Source organism: Falco peregrinus, chromosome 5, assembly GCF_023634155.1.
Source record: "Falco peregrinus isolate bFalPer1 chromosome 5, bFalPer1.pri, whole genome shotgun sequence".
Taxonomy (NCBI): domain Eukaryota; kingdom Metazoa; phylum Chordata; class Aves; order Falconiformes; family Falconidae; genus Falco; species Falco peregrinus.
The window spans coordinates 10,986,067-10,999,369 of NC_073725.1; the positions used below are offsets into that span (position 1 = coordinate 10,986,067).

General features: G+C 40.6%; 1 protein-coding gene across 7 annotated transcripts in view; it reads left to right on the forward strand.

Annotated features, from left to right (window-relative positions):
• The window catches only part of RARB (retinoic acid receptor beta), a 334,164-nt gene that overhangs the window by 271,467 nt on the left and 49,394 nt on the right, over positions 1-13,303 (forward strand). Inside the window, exon 1 of one of the 7 annotated variants that reach the window (XM_027782746.2) lies at positions 6,662-6,770. The exons of the other annotated variants lie outside the window; for them this stretch is intronic. Within the exon in view, the coding sequence (XP_027638547.1) occupies positions 6,708-6,770 (63 nt within the window). The 5' untranslated portion in view covers positions 6,662-6,707. Of the gene's footprint in view, positions 1-6,661; positions 6,771-13,303 lie in introns of those variants that run through there. 7 annotated transcript variants of the gene reach the window in all.

Genomic DNA, 13,303 nt, shown 5'->3' on the forward strand with positions numbered 1-13,303 from the left:
TTGAAAATATATGCACAGTATGATTTGTATCAGGGAAAGAAGTAACATTGTTTGCAGCAATGCAATTGTAAAAGCTTCAATTGGTTCAAAGAAAAATACAGATCAGCTTGAATGATCGAGCTGTATTCGTCTCCATTTAAGCTGTATTAGTAAGTGACAGTGCCAGCAGTGGAGATGCATGCTGTCATTCATGCACAGCTATGAAAAATTCCTCAAATCATAGAAAATTGCTCCTAGTTTCAGCTAAATCAACAATCATTTTTTTAGAAGGTTAAAACATATTCTGAGATGCATTTCTGCATACTGTTAATATCATCTGATCTTAAACTGTAAAGTGTAGCAATGCTTAAAGCCATTTATTTGCAGAAAGCAGTGCCATATGCAGAAAGACACTAAATGAGTTGCAACTGATTTAAATGTAGCTGAAACCCTGGAATTTTTATACATATTTTGTAGTACCAGAAAAGACCTGCTCGCTTTAATGCTGTCTTCAAAATTTTAGTTTTTGAAATAACAAAATGAGGAAAGCCAGATGTCCTGTGAAAAGCTGATATCTGTTTCAGTTAGTTCTGATTTAATGTTTCTCTTTGTTTGGAAGATAAAACTTTTGCCAGATACTGAAGTTATTTCAAATTTTTGAAGGATAGGGAAGCATATATTTATTGGAAGCCCACTGAGAGCAAGTAAACATGATGAAATAGATGGGACCAGGAACAAAAATTCTGTCTTACTGGCTATTTTAAAATATCTTTCTGGGTCGTGTGAATGACATGAATGAAGAAAAAATATTAATTGCTAACCATGACAGATAACAAAAATTAAAATTGTGTTGTGCATTTGAATGCCATATTTGATTTCCAGTGCTGTGGGCCCAAGTTGTGTATTATATCTCTGCTGTTCCCCTGCACTGGGCTTCTGGTGCAGAGACAGATAAAGAGCAGCAGTGTTTGTAGGGATATATAAGCACAGCTCATCCTTCTCTTATCCTGTGCATTGCTCTCAGTCATAGACCAGGAGTTCATCTTAAGGTGTGAGAATAGTTGTTTTTACGAATTAATTTGTTTCTAACAGTGATGCTGGTGCTATAGAAGCACAGACATTATCCCAAATTACTTTCTAACTGTGCTAACCACACTGCTCCAGTTATTTGTGAGCACAAGGGCAAATATCCTATGGAAACCGGAACTGGAAACTGCTCTCTTATTTTGCATAAACTGTCAAATAATGACGTATGATTGTTTGGCTTAAATGTTGCACTTCATTCTCGTGCAAAATTCCTGATACCATTAGTGAAGGTTTTCTCAAAAAATGAACAGCAGCATCAGGCTCTTAAATCATGGTGCAGTGGTGACCAGCCACGTTTTGGGGCACTGCTTTGCCATGCTGTGCACCTGGAATGTTTCTGGCTGTACCGACCTCTGCTCCTCCTGCATGCAGCCATCTCCCATGGGCAGTTTGGATGCAGCTGTCCTGTTTCGAAGGCCAAAACTGACTAACGTAGAGGTGGACTTTCATGGTAAGTCAGCCAGCCCATGTGCCCATGACTGCTCCCAAGAGCATTTCCTAATAGAGATGTAGTCTTCATGCCTGCTGACCATACATATCTTTTCAGGCTCTTTTGCCAATAACTATTCCATAACAGCTACAGTTTTTTCATTAGTAGTAATAGTAAACTCAAATTATTGAGTCTTATGCTTCTGGCAGCGTCTGTTCCTTTCTATAACTGAGAATGCACACCATAAGAAGAAGAAACTTCAAATTTACATGTGTAGGTGCCAGTTGTTGTTGGAGTTGAATCATGGTTTCTCACACCAAGGTCAGTACTGGAGAGTGCTTGTCACATTTCTATCCAACTTTTACCTGTTCATAGTTGTTGTGGCTTGTTAACAGATGGCTGAGGGAGAGCTGAGGCTCACACCGGATCTGTAACATGCTCACAGTTTACAACAGCTTCAACAGAATTAAGTAAATCATACGTATGTGTAAAAGTGCTGTCTATGCAAATCATGTCGCGACACACCAACCAGAGATGCCAGAAGCAGGTGGGCTGCAGTCCAGGCTGGAATGCTTAGCCGCTGAGAAGTCCCCTGTTTTGTATGCAGTGGGTATGGAGCATGTTTTTAATTTCCTGTAAGTAGGTTCTAATGGATTTTACTTTTTCTATTTTCCTCACTAGAGAGGGAGAAAACACTTTTGTTTTGTTCTCATCTTGTCAATCTATTTCATAGCTGTCCATTAGTTTAAGGACCACATGTGGCCTTTAATTATAGATGTGGAGTACAGCATGTAAGGGCACATCCAGAAAGTTGTTCCAGTATAGGCAAAAATGCAGCTTTTCACCATGTTTAATGCAACATTTCATAATATGATCTTTTAAAGTGTTGTTTGTAAAGGTAGTTCAGCAGGTAAGGAAATAAGAATATCTGAGCAAACATCTCAGAAATTACTCTTCATATTTTCTAATAAAACTAATACCATACTTTTTTTAATACTATGCCATATTTATTTATGCTTACTGAACAGCAGTTATAGATGTGTAAAATTACAATGAACTAGCTTTTATTTTCTAACTATGGAACTTTTTTTAAAAAGAAACTGGTTAATGAGACATAGAGAAGGGATACATAAGCAATTGTTCTGTTGAACTGAGATTTAGGATAGCTTGCCTGGACCCCATAAGGAAGTGCAGTGTTTTCTGTGGAAGAAAGGGAGAGAGTAGAATCATTTACAGAGTGTGGTTCTGGCTGAGTGTTGACTTCAGTGCTGGTGAGGTGGTTGTGGTAAGTGTTCTGCTTGCTTTAGGGTTCTTTGGAAATTGTAGTTTGTGTTTTTCTTATTAAGTACATAAAGATTTTCTGATTGTCACTGTTTAGAGAAGTAAATCCAAAGTCAGGGGGGTTCATAAGTGTTCAAAATGAAATTATCCATTATGTAATTCTGTTCCCTTACATATTAGGTAGATATTCAGATGCCTTTTGTTTGCTACTTTTTTTGAATTTATTTTGAAAGATGTACCTATCTGTATTTTCTGGTTATTGTAAACCATCACCCAGTTCATAAGCGGTCAGCTTGCCAATTTGCAGAAATACTTTGATTGCCCTACGAAAGTGACCTTCCATTGCTCTCTGTGATTACTGACTGACCTACTAATGGAAACAGAGGTTCTTTCTAATCCCAAATGAAGTATTCCTTTGAGGAAATTTCCTGAAGGGGTATTTTCTTTAGTTTCCTCTGGCAATGGAGTGCAACTGATTTTGCAACATGGATCCTAAAGCTGTTCAGCCTTGCAGAGCTGCTCTTTGTGAAATTTAAGTCTTCTGCTGTAGCTGGGAAGACAGTTGGATGCGGTTTTCCATGTTTCAGTTTCCAATACTGTCAGCTTTACAGATTCTTTCTTAAATTTGTTTATTGTATACAATCTTCTTTTTCTTCCTCCTGTGAAAGAAAACAAATGCCTTACTAAAAAACCTTCCATTTTTTAGTAGCCATTCAAAAAATCAGAAACTGCCAAAGTTAAGATTATACCTATGTGTCTGTCTTTTGCTCTTTCTATCTGGATTTTGCTATCATCTTTAAGTATGGATACGTTGTTTCTTAAGTTCGGTGCAAAGGACGTATGTGTTGTGCCCTTCCTGTTTTATATTATTCTGATTATTTCAGAGGAACGTCCCACATACAGGAGGCACCTCTAGGCATGACAGCTGTGGAGCTCAGTACTCCACTTACAAAAACTTGTAAAGTTAAAGAAACCTTGCATCCAATTCTGTAATTAGTAGTTTTGGTATATTGGTATAGTAACTGTTTAACTGGTATACTGCTGCAGCTGGTCTGTCAAATATTGTGTCCCTACTCATAAATTGTTTTTCCTTTTGATAATATGCAGGAGTCCCCACAAATTCCACAGCTCAACTCAGGAGACAGCTGTGAAGTAGAAAGACATTTTTGTGTATAAAGTCCCTTATGATTTCACATGGCCACGGTTAAAATTTCTCATTTAATATATTTCAGTGGGAAAAGTTACTACGCAATAAAAGCTGTATCATAATACCTATGTTTAAAGGGGAAAAGGTATATTGTTTCTGGATCCCCCGTCTAGAATAACGGATACATAAATTAGAAGGTGAGACATCAGTTGCAAGTAGTGCCAAAGAAATGTAGATTTGATTGGCTGTAAATGCTGTTGGTGATTTCACTCCAGCTACAGCAAACCTCAGTGACTGCTGGGGACCCTTCCAGCTCTGGAGGGGAGAGCCAGCAGCCCCCAGCCACAGCACGATAGCAGGGTCTGCCATCACCTGGTGGCAGGGAGACTGATCAAATGCTTATGGAGCAAGTTTGTTCCCGTTTCAGAGTCCCTGTAAAAGTGACAATTTAATGGGACCCATTACTATCAGCTGTGTCCGGTTCCCTCTCCCTCCTCCCAGGTGCTCCAGGGAAAGCAGAGATTTATAGCCGTGGTGCAGCCACTCTAGCGGGCTACTGTTCACTCCTCCCGCGAGTGTCCCAGCTGGCAGCTCTCCAGGTGAATATTCCCAACAGGTCTTCCCTGCCTCTGGGGGTGCTTGCCTTGCTTTGGAGAAATGTAAATTATTAGGTCCTTGCTTCAGAGTGTGCTGTGGTCCTCATGTGCTTTCTGCTGGTCCAAAAGAGTGGCAGTGCTCCTGAAGAAGATTTAAGCAGAGTGTTTCAGAGGAAGCTCTGCAGCCCATCATTTTTTAGATGAATGAGCACCAGCACTTTGTTAGCTTTTTTTTTTTTTTTTTTTTAGGGGGTCATGGCATTGCTCAAGTGGTGCTGTAAATGGTCTTAAGCAGTCCACATTTATCCATAGTGATGTACAGTGACTGCTACGTGTATAGAAACAAAAATGAAAACTATGTATTTTTTTGAAAGGAAAGAAGAAAGAGAGCATTAGGTGAATAGGAGAGATGCAAGCATAGCACCCAGGAGCCAAATGGATGAGCTAACTAAAAAGACCTTTTATCTTATCCCAAGTCCATGTGATTTTTGTAAACTGAAAGAATGATCGTCTTGTGACTATATGAGCTCTGTGCTTGAATCTGGCCATTGATTAAAGTCTGGCAGGGGAGGGAAAAAACAGGAAAACATCTTGCTAAGATTTTCCTGTGTTAGATTAATCAGTCCTAGTTCATTCACTCATCTCTGAAAGGTCATGTTTGCTTGTCGTCAAAGTTGCCCAGTCCCAGACTCTCCCTTGCTTCCCTACGGCTTGGCTGAATGAACAGTGGTGCCCAGCACTGGGCAAGGTGGAGGCAGTGCTGTGTTTGTCATGTAAGCTGTGATGCTTTTTCAGCATCTCAGCGTGATTTTGTCGGTGTTGCAATGAGATACATATCTCCAATTAGTGTTACCTTAAGAGTCCTTCCTTACAGCTTGGAATAACTAGTCAGTAGGTTCCTCTGGCTCTGTTTGTGCAGTTGCTAATCCCTTGCACTGGCACAGGCTGCAGTTCATCCACCTTTCACAGCCTGCTTTTGCATGTTGTTGAGACCATTTTGACCGTGTGTACTTTGACTGTGTACAGGAGCCAGGCAGATGGGTATGGCCACCATCTCACTCTTAAAAATGGTGGGTTTGCCAAGCCGGTCCAGCTCCAACTCATCCCTCTGCTGTCGCCTTCAGTAATGAGTTTCAGCTGCAGTGTAGAAAGGTAATTTTCCTTGACTACTGCCAGTACTAGAGAGCCAGACTTGCATGTTTCTGGCATGTTTTTGGGTGTTTACTTGAACTCTGTTTTCTAGTCTCCAGGCATCCAAGTTTCACTAAACTCTATGTTTTACAAGGTTTTAGTGAGTAGTTCTGTATTAGCAGAGTTTCTTTGTCACTGAATGCAGGGGAATGAGAGTGTAGCAGAAAGTAGTAAGTACAAGATACTACTTTTGCCAGATTTCAAGAGATCTGATACAACATATTTGTTTAGACATCAACTGTCAAAACTAAGTGAAAAAAAATTGTGGGGAGATAATAAACATGTGTTGATGAGTCATTCAGATAGATGCCTGAAAAATGTACCAGCAAGGATAATGCTCAAGACATCTGGTTTATTTTGGCACATTTATGTCCATGTTCTTTCTTCTGAATATTTTTAGGTTGCTTTCTGCATTGTTTTCAGAAAATTCTTCTCTGCTGCGGATCAGGCACATTTTAAAACTCCTCCCAGGTTGGACAAAAAGAAAAGAAACATGCTGGGTCTTGAAGACAAGCGGGAGCCGTGCTGCGGCACAGCCAGAGCCAGCTCTTCACCAGCCATCCTGGCAGGTGGGTGCTGGGCCAGCACCCACAGGCACCCACCCAGCTGGCTGGGCTCAGGCTGGGGTGCTGCATTGGCTCAGGGAGGGTGGGGAGAGGGCAGGGAGCAGCAGGCTGTGCACGGAAACTGTGCAATTCCCTCTGCTAGAGCAAGGGGAATTGTGCTTCAGCCAGCTTGCAGGCATATATAAATATTTGTGGCATAGTTTGCATTATGATTTCAGCTGAGCTGTAAACATTTAGTTGCTGATAGTGGGTTAGAAACTAGCACCTCTATAAATTTCAGACGGTGCAGAAATGCAGGGATTTTTATATTGGCTGACGATTAATGAAAGTCCCTGTGCCTCTTCTGATAAATAACTGTGGTGCCAAATATGTGGGGGAAGTCTGCAAGCCTTTGTGGTGAAGGCTGAGAGGGGAGGAGGAGGAGGAGGAGAATGATGCCTGCCCGTGTGGGGAATTTCCTTGGAGCATGCACATACCTTCTTTCTCACATACAGGTTTGTGTTTGAGCTTGTCCTTTCCTTTAAATATGTTTTCATCCCTGCCAGCAGCTAAGTGGAGAGGCTAATTTGAAAGACCTCTACAAGTAATTGCCGCGTAGTAATTGCATAGCTAACATGAGTCTTTTCCTTGTCCTGCCTGCTGCAGGAATCTGCGTGTCACTGCATGGGTATAGCTTGGTGGGGATTTTTTGTTGTTTTCCTTTAGGAGGACTACTACTTTGTTAGAGTCGCTGTTGCTTAGCTGTCTTTCCTTTGTCACTCTGAAAAAAAAATCCCATGTATGTGTAGTAAAATTGTAGCATTGTCCTTGGAAATGGTCCCCCTGCTCCAACCACCTGAAAAACCAATAGATAAAAACAGAGACCCAAATTATGAGCATAAACCAAAATCAATCATACATTTTGGGGATAACAATTTGGAAAGTCTTTCCTGAGACTGTGCTTCTATGCAAGAGAGCAGCTACAGAAATGGTTTGGAAAAGTGTCATTCTTTACAAAGAAATACTGCACTTAATTAATTCTTGCTCCTGGGAGGTCAACCTGGGGCACTCATTATTGTCTTAATTGGTGATATAAATCCTGAGGCACTGGAGGGGAAGGAAGTGAAAAAACGATGAGCAGTTAACAACGTAGAGCCTTTTGGATGAGCACTAGCCAATTGTACGACCATCCTAGTGACATTTTATGGTTTTATTGGGTTATAGGTCTGGTCCTCCACAAATTAGGTTAAAGAGAACTGATTTGCATAAACAAAAATATAAGAAAATAGCAAAATGCAATAATTCATTCCTGAGTTCTCCATTAAACTGTGTGAAATAACTCAGTGCACTACAACTCAGAAAAGCATTTCTTTGATCTCCTGTTATTCGTATTCAATTATATTCATTACTCTTCCCATCTGGAGTTTCCTAGCAGGCCAAAAACCATCCTACAGACATTACTGAAAGGAAGTTAACTGTAACTTTTTAATTATATACATTTCATCTCCTCTTTTTTTTTTTTTTTTTAATTTGAAGAAAGCAGATGGAAGTGCATACCAGCGCTTTCCTCTCTGTTTAAATTACTGAAGTGGAGAAGCAGAAAATCTCAGCCGATCGTTCCCCTCACATATTGTTTCAAGGTGATGACTGTTCTGTCTGGAGACTTTGACATGTTTGCTAGAAAGGTCAGGAGTTCAGTGAAAATTGAAATTGTGAAGAAATCTGTGTGTAGTCTTAGGGATGTTGTGGTACCCTTGCTAGGGAGATCTGGTTGCTGCACATTTGTAGAAAATTGAACACATCTCCCCTGTTTCATCAGTAAGCTGCCTCTCTGCCAGTTGGCCAGCAGAAGTGTTTCAAACTCCCTCCCCAGAAAAAAAAAAAAAATCAACGTTTTTATGGTTTGGGGCATGTTTTTAACATTAGACCAAGGTTTGTGGAATGAAAAGATGTGTTTTTGTGAGGCACCATGAAAAATGGGGTTTGTTTCCAACCTCACCAGTGGCTAATGGCTAAATCAGCATTAGTAGCCCCATGAATAATTTTGTTCAAGTTCAGTCACCAAAATTGGGTTTCTTTTCCTTGCCCCCTAAGCCCCACAATAATTTTGTCACCTTAGAAACTATTAGGATTTATCAAGTATGACCTGCTTTGTCTTTGTTGGAGAATTTTTTGCAGTTGCAGACGAGTATCCCTATTTAAGTAGCTTAGCTTATCTGCCTGTCCCTGGCTTCTGGGCCTTTTTCTTTTTCTAAGGAATGAGAAAACCCTGAAAGCTTTCAAACTTTTCCATTTGTGTTAAAATAATGAAAAGAGAATAGACCTTTTTTCCCCTTAGTGGGTTGCTCTTAGGTCCACAGGTCTGTATTCCTGTATGCGAGGTGTGAGATAACACCTGCTTATTTTTATGAAGTGTTTTGAGCTCTATTGATTTTTAAAAAAAACAAAAACAAACAAACAACAAAACCAAAACAAAATCCCCTGCTGTCAATAGCAAATTTGGGTTTCTTCAGCCATGGAAGATTACGGCTGCTCTTCACCTGCAGAATAAATGGTTAGACGTGATGAAATGTGGATGGCAAGCAGAGAGTTTCTGTTAGAAATAACAGCAACAACAGACAAACAGACAAACCCAGAGCACTTCCCAGGGCAGGCTGGTGCCCAGCCCCTCTGCTGCCATGTGCCTGGCATCTTTAGGTGCTCTCTACAAGCTATTGACATTTAATGGCATTTATTGGTTTGTTTTTGCAAAGATCTGCCTGTCCTGCCCTGACATACATCATCAGAACAATTTCCCTGCTTCCTGGCAGTGAGCCTTCCTCTACTTATTGTTGTAGCTGCTTCCATTTTGTGCCAGCGGTGGTTTCCAGCCACGATGTCAGACAATTAATTTGTTTATTCTGTAAGCCGTGACTTCCAAAGTGTGATAGACAGTGCAGACATCCTGGAAAAGTGCTGTGCAACTGGGAATATGCTCATTTTAGCTTTCTTTTAGATAGCTGCTTTGGCAGCTTTCATTACTTGTGGGGGTCTTGTGTTCTGGCTGCAGCCATTTTGCAGTGTCTTTTGTACTATATGGAGTCACTTAACGGAATATGCTGGGGCTTTTAGGTCTTTTGTAAGCCTGTCTGTGCAATTCCAGTTGTGGGAGTGCATGTTATCGAGGCCTTTCAGGGCAAATATTCCTAGTTAACAACTAAAAATTGTGTGTCTCTGCCCTAACCTGACCACTGATCATACCAGGATTTTGAAAGGAAGGGGTTTTTTGTTCCTTGATTGCTACCACCTGTAATAAAAATATTGCAAACCGCATTTATTCCATGAATGTACCTGGGCAATTCCCCATACACAGAGCAAAGTGGTTTTGTACAGATCTCATCACTAAGAGAGACCTTAAATGTTTCTGTTGATGCTCCAGAGATAGCAGGAATTAAGTCCTTACCTTGCCTAAGTGGATTTTATGGGGTTAGCAGGGATAGAGGGTAATGTGAATGATTAAAATAAATAAACTGAAAAGAGGCTATGCATCACAAACAGATACATTTTGTAAAAAAGGTACATATTTACACAGCCCCTATTTCAGAATAAAGCTAATGGCAGAGGTTTCAGGTATGTTGTGGGATGGATTATTCTTTTCGGTTGTTACTGGTTTTTATCTTTGCCTTTCAGAGCTCAGTCAGTCGGAGTTTATAAAGGACTGATAAACTGTACCATAGAAAAGTCCTTCCTACTCCTTTGTTTCTCTTATGATAAAGTGTCAGTATACTTCACTCAGAAGCTTATTTTGCAAATTTACCAAAGAATGGCCTTTAAATCTTTCGGGAGTCATAGCTAGCTGCCTGTATTTGGGGGTAATCAAAGCTGAACCAGATAAACCTAGCAGGCTGTTCAAACAGATTGGGCTTGCAATAGCCCTTCTCTGCTGATGACCCTGTCCAGGGCTTGCAGTGCAAGTTTTCATCTTGCAAGCCCAGTACGTCTGCAAATAAGATTTGGCATGCCCTATGCTGGCAAAATATTTTTAAGATGCTGTTGTGATCAAATGACCCATGTCTTCATGCATTGTGCATAAATTGAGCTCTAAATGATCCAACTTGCCAAAATCAACAGGACTGTGAAGGAGGAGTTGTATAGGTTCCCCATCAAATATGTAAGGGTAGCAGTTCATGCTCACAATTCTGTAAGACTTCATAAGCTTAAACGTTTGACATTATCTAGAAGGCTCATCCTTAATGAGTTCCTTTGTGTTCAGGTAGCCAGTGGCATAATGGCATTCAAAATATTACTGAAATAGTTAATATTCGCTGTGGGCACTGCTGCTCAGTACTGAACTCTTTAATTTGACACAATCAGCGGCAAACACTACAAAGTTAAGTGGTGCGAGGGATGAGGTAGGGTTTTTTGGTATTGTGTTCAAGTTAGATTGACTAAATAGGTTATTTAGTTCTAAGCAATAGACCTAGTAAACTGGGTTTATTTGCTGCTTGATACATATGGTTTCACATATCACTCTCTGCTTTCAGTGCAGCAGATAAGATATCAACACAATTAAAAGTGAAAAATAATCTGTCTGCTCTGCCAGTGGTGGATGCTCAGAGAACACACGCTGATACAATAGATTTCTGAATAATTTATACTCAGCATTTTTTCCTTGCACTCGGTAAATGAGGACACCTAATGTGGCATGGTCAGAGTGATATTCTATCTGTCATCCATTAAGATAACAAGATTGGTGGGCCTGGGCGGAGTGTGGTGTGGTGCACAGAAAAGATGAGATTAAAAATTGAAATGTTTGTCCAAAATGCTCGGTGTAAAGGATGCTGATAAAACCAGCTCAGAAGAATGGAATTAATTCAGAAGTGTGATTTCTGCAAAGCTTTGTTTGTCTTCACTAAAATAAAACCACAAGATCTATGTTCCTTTCAAAAGTTGTGGATAAAAGGAACGTTAGAGCAAATCACTGTTTCTGATAGGACTTCAGTAGCTTCCTCTACTTTAAATTCAAGTACTTTGTAGGTGCTATCGAAAACAATTATGTATGACAGTAATGCTTTATGAAGGTTTTTTTATATATATTCATAAGGCATTTTAAATTACAAAGAAAGAACCATTTGTGCTTGTTTTTTGCACAGAAGCATCTCATCTCCTGTCACAGGTTGTTAATTTGGACAGGATGCTAAAAAATTTGCATAAAAAATTGGTCATGTAAATATTCAGCCAAACAGATTCCTTTTGAGGTGAATATATTATATGTAGTAGCTTGTTTTCCAAGAGCCAGGAGGCACTGGAAATTGATTCATTTGTAAGCAGTGGTGGTTTGCTGTCTCTGAAGTTTCTGACAACTTTTTAAGGTTAGGTCACATTTGGATTTTCTTGGTTTTGAAGAAACTGTTGGGGTTGTGAGATCAGATGGAAGTCATTTGGCAAAAAGCACTTGGAGGAAAACTTAGGCTTGCTTCTAACTTTGTTATTCTAACAGGCCAGTGTATTATACCTGTTCTATCTGGAGCCCAGCCTCGAAATGGTTTAAATGTGCTTTTCCGTTTTAACTGGGCAGCAAGTACCTGTTCTGCCCATCCCTGTGTCCTGCAGGGTTTTCTCTTGCTGCAGAGCTGCAGGTAACCAAAGCAGGTGAGGTCCAAACCCCCACAGAGGGACAGACAGGAGACTGCCTGGTTTTTTAGCCCAGATTCAGGAAATGTTTCTGAGTATGACTCTGCTTGCAGTGCCACCCAAAACTCGTGGCCGCACGGCACCAGGCTTACAGAGGTGGAATGGGAAATCAAGCCCCAGCGTCCAGCAAATGCTCCTCGCCCACTGCTGCTCGAGCTCCTGTCACTCCCCCTATGATGGCTTTGGTTTGGGGTTTGTATGCAAAGACAGGACATGATATTTATAATGTGGGTGTTTTTCTTACTGCCTGTCTGGAGGAAAATTTAAAGATCAAATCTGACGTACTGCTGAGGTTTTAAAATGAGCTTGCCACAAACCTTGCTAGAAATAGTATCCCAGTGTTGTCTTATGGAAGAGTACTTGGGCACTAGGCAGTAACATACTGTTGAGAAATGTGTTCTGAGTTTTGAGCAGGGCCACGTTATGCCTTTTTTCACCTGAACATTTTATGTAAACAAGTTCATTTTTATTTCTATTCTGTGAGTAACTCCAGGAAGAAAATCAAATACAGGTGTTAAAAAGTAATTTGTAAAACAACAGTCTGAGCTTCCACAATTAATATCCTCATCTATTTCTTTCACTCTGTGCCTGTGGAGGTTAGGCTGTTGAAGAAAATAGTCTCCATTTCCACCTGCAGATTTGTTTTTTCCGAGTTTGTTCTTCCTGAGCCTTTTATATTAGTGATGACTTCATGAATGCTTTATACTTGCTGTCTGCAGAAGTTGGATCACCTTTTTTCTGTTGGGCTGTGTGGTTAACTTCGTATGGTAAGGACTGAGACAGCCTCCTCTGCTTTCCTTCCTGATGCGCTGTAATTAAACACTAGGCTAAAATGATGCAGAACCTGAATACCTAAATATCAGAACAACTGATCAAACAGTGGGTGCCATTAGCTACTGCTCATATTTTGGTGAAGTACAGGTGTATTTGGAGGAGGCCTTTTCCTCTTTTCCCTGTATTGAGTGACACTTTTGAAGCTCATATTTCATTTCAAATAGTGCCTGTGTCTGTAAACTGGAAGGCTTTTGAGCATGGATGCACAGCAGCCTCTGCCCCAAAGCATATGCGCATAAAAAGCAGGCTTTGGGGGCTGGTTTTTTTTTTTTAATTACTCCAGTTGTTCAGCTTGGTGAGACAGCTGCTGCACGAGAGGGTCATTTTTATTCATTTGGGCCATTTTGTTTCCTGCTCTGTCAGGCTGGTGGTAGGACAGTTATTCCATCAGTGACTGCGGGTGTTAATTTACGTGCAGCTCCTGATTAAGCTGGGGTGACTGCAGGGGAAGCTACCAGTCTTGACATCCCTTACCTCTTTCCAACTAAAAAGCAGTGACCGAATAAGCCATATAGAGACCCTTGAACCAGCACAGCTCACA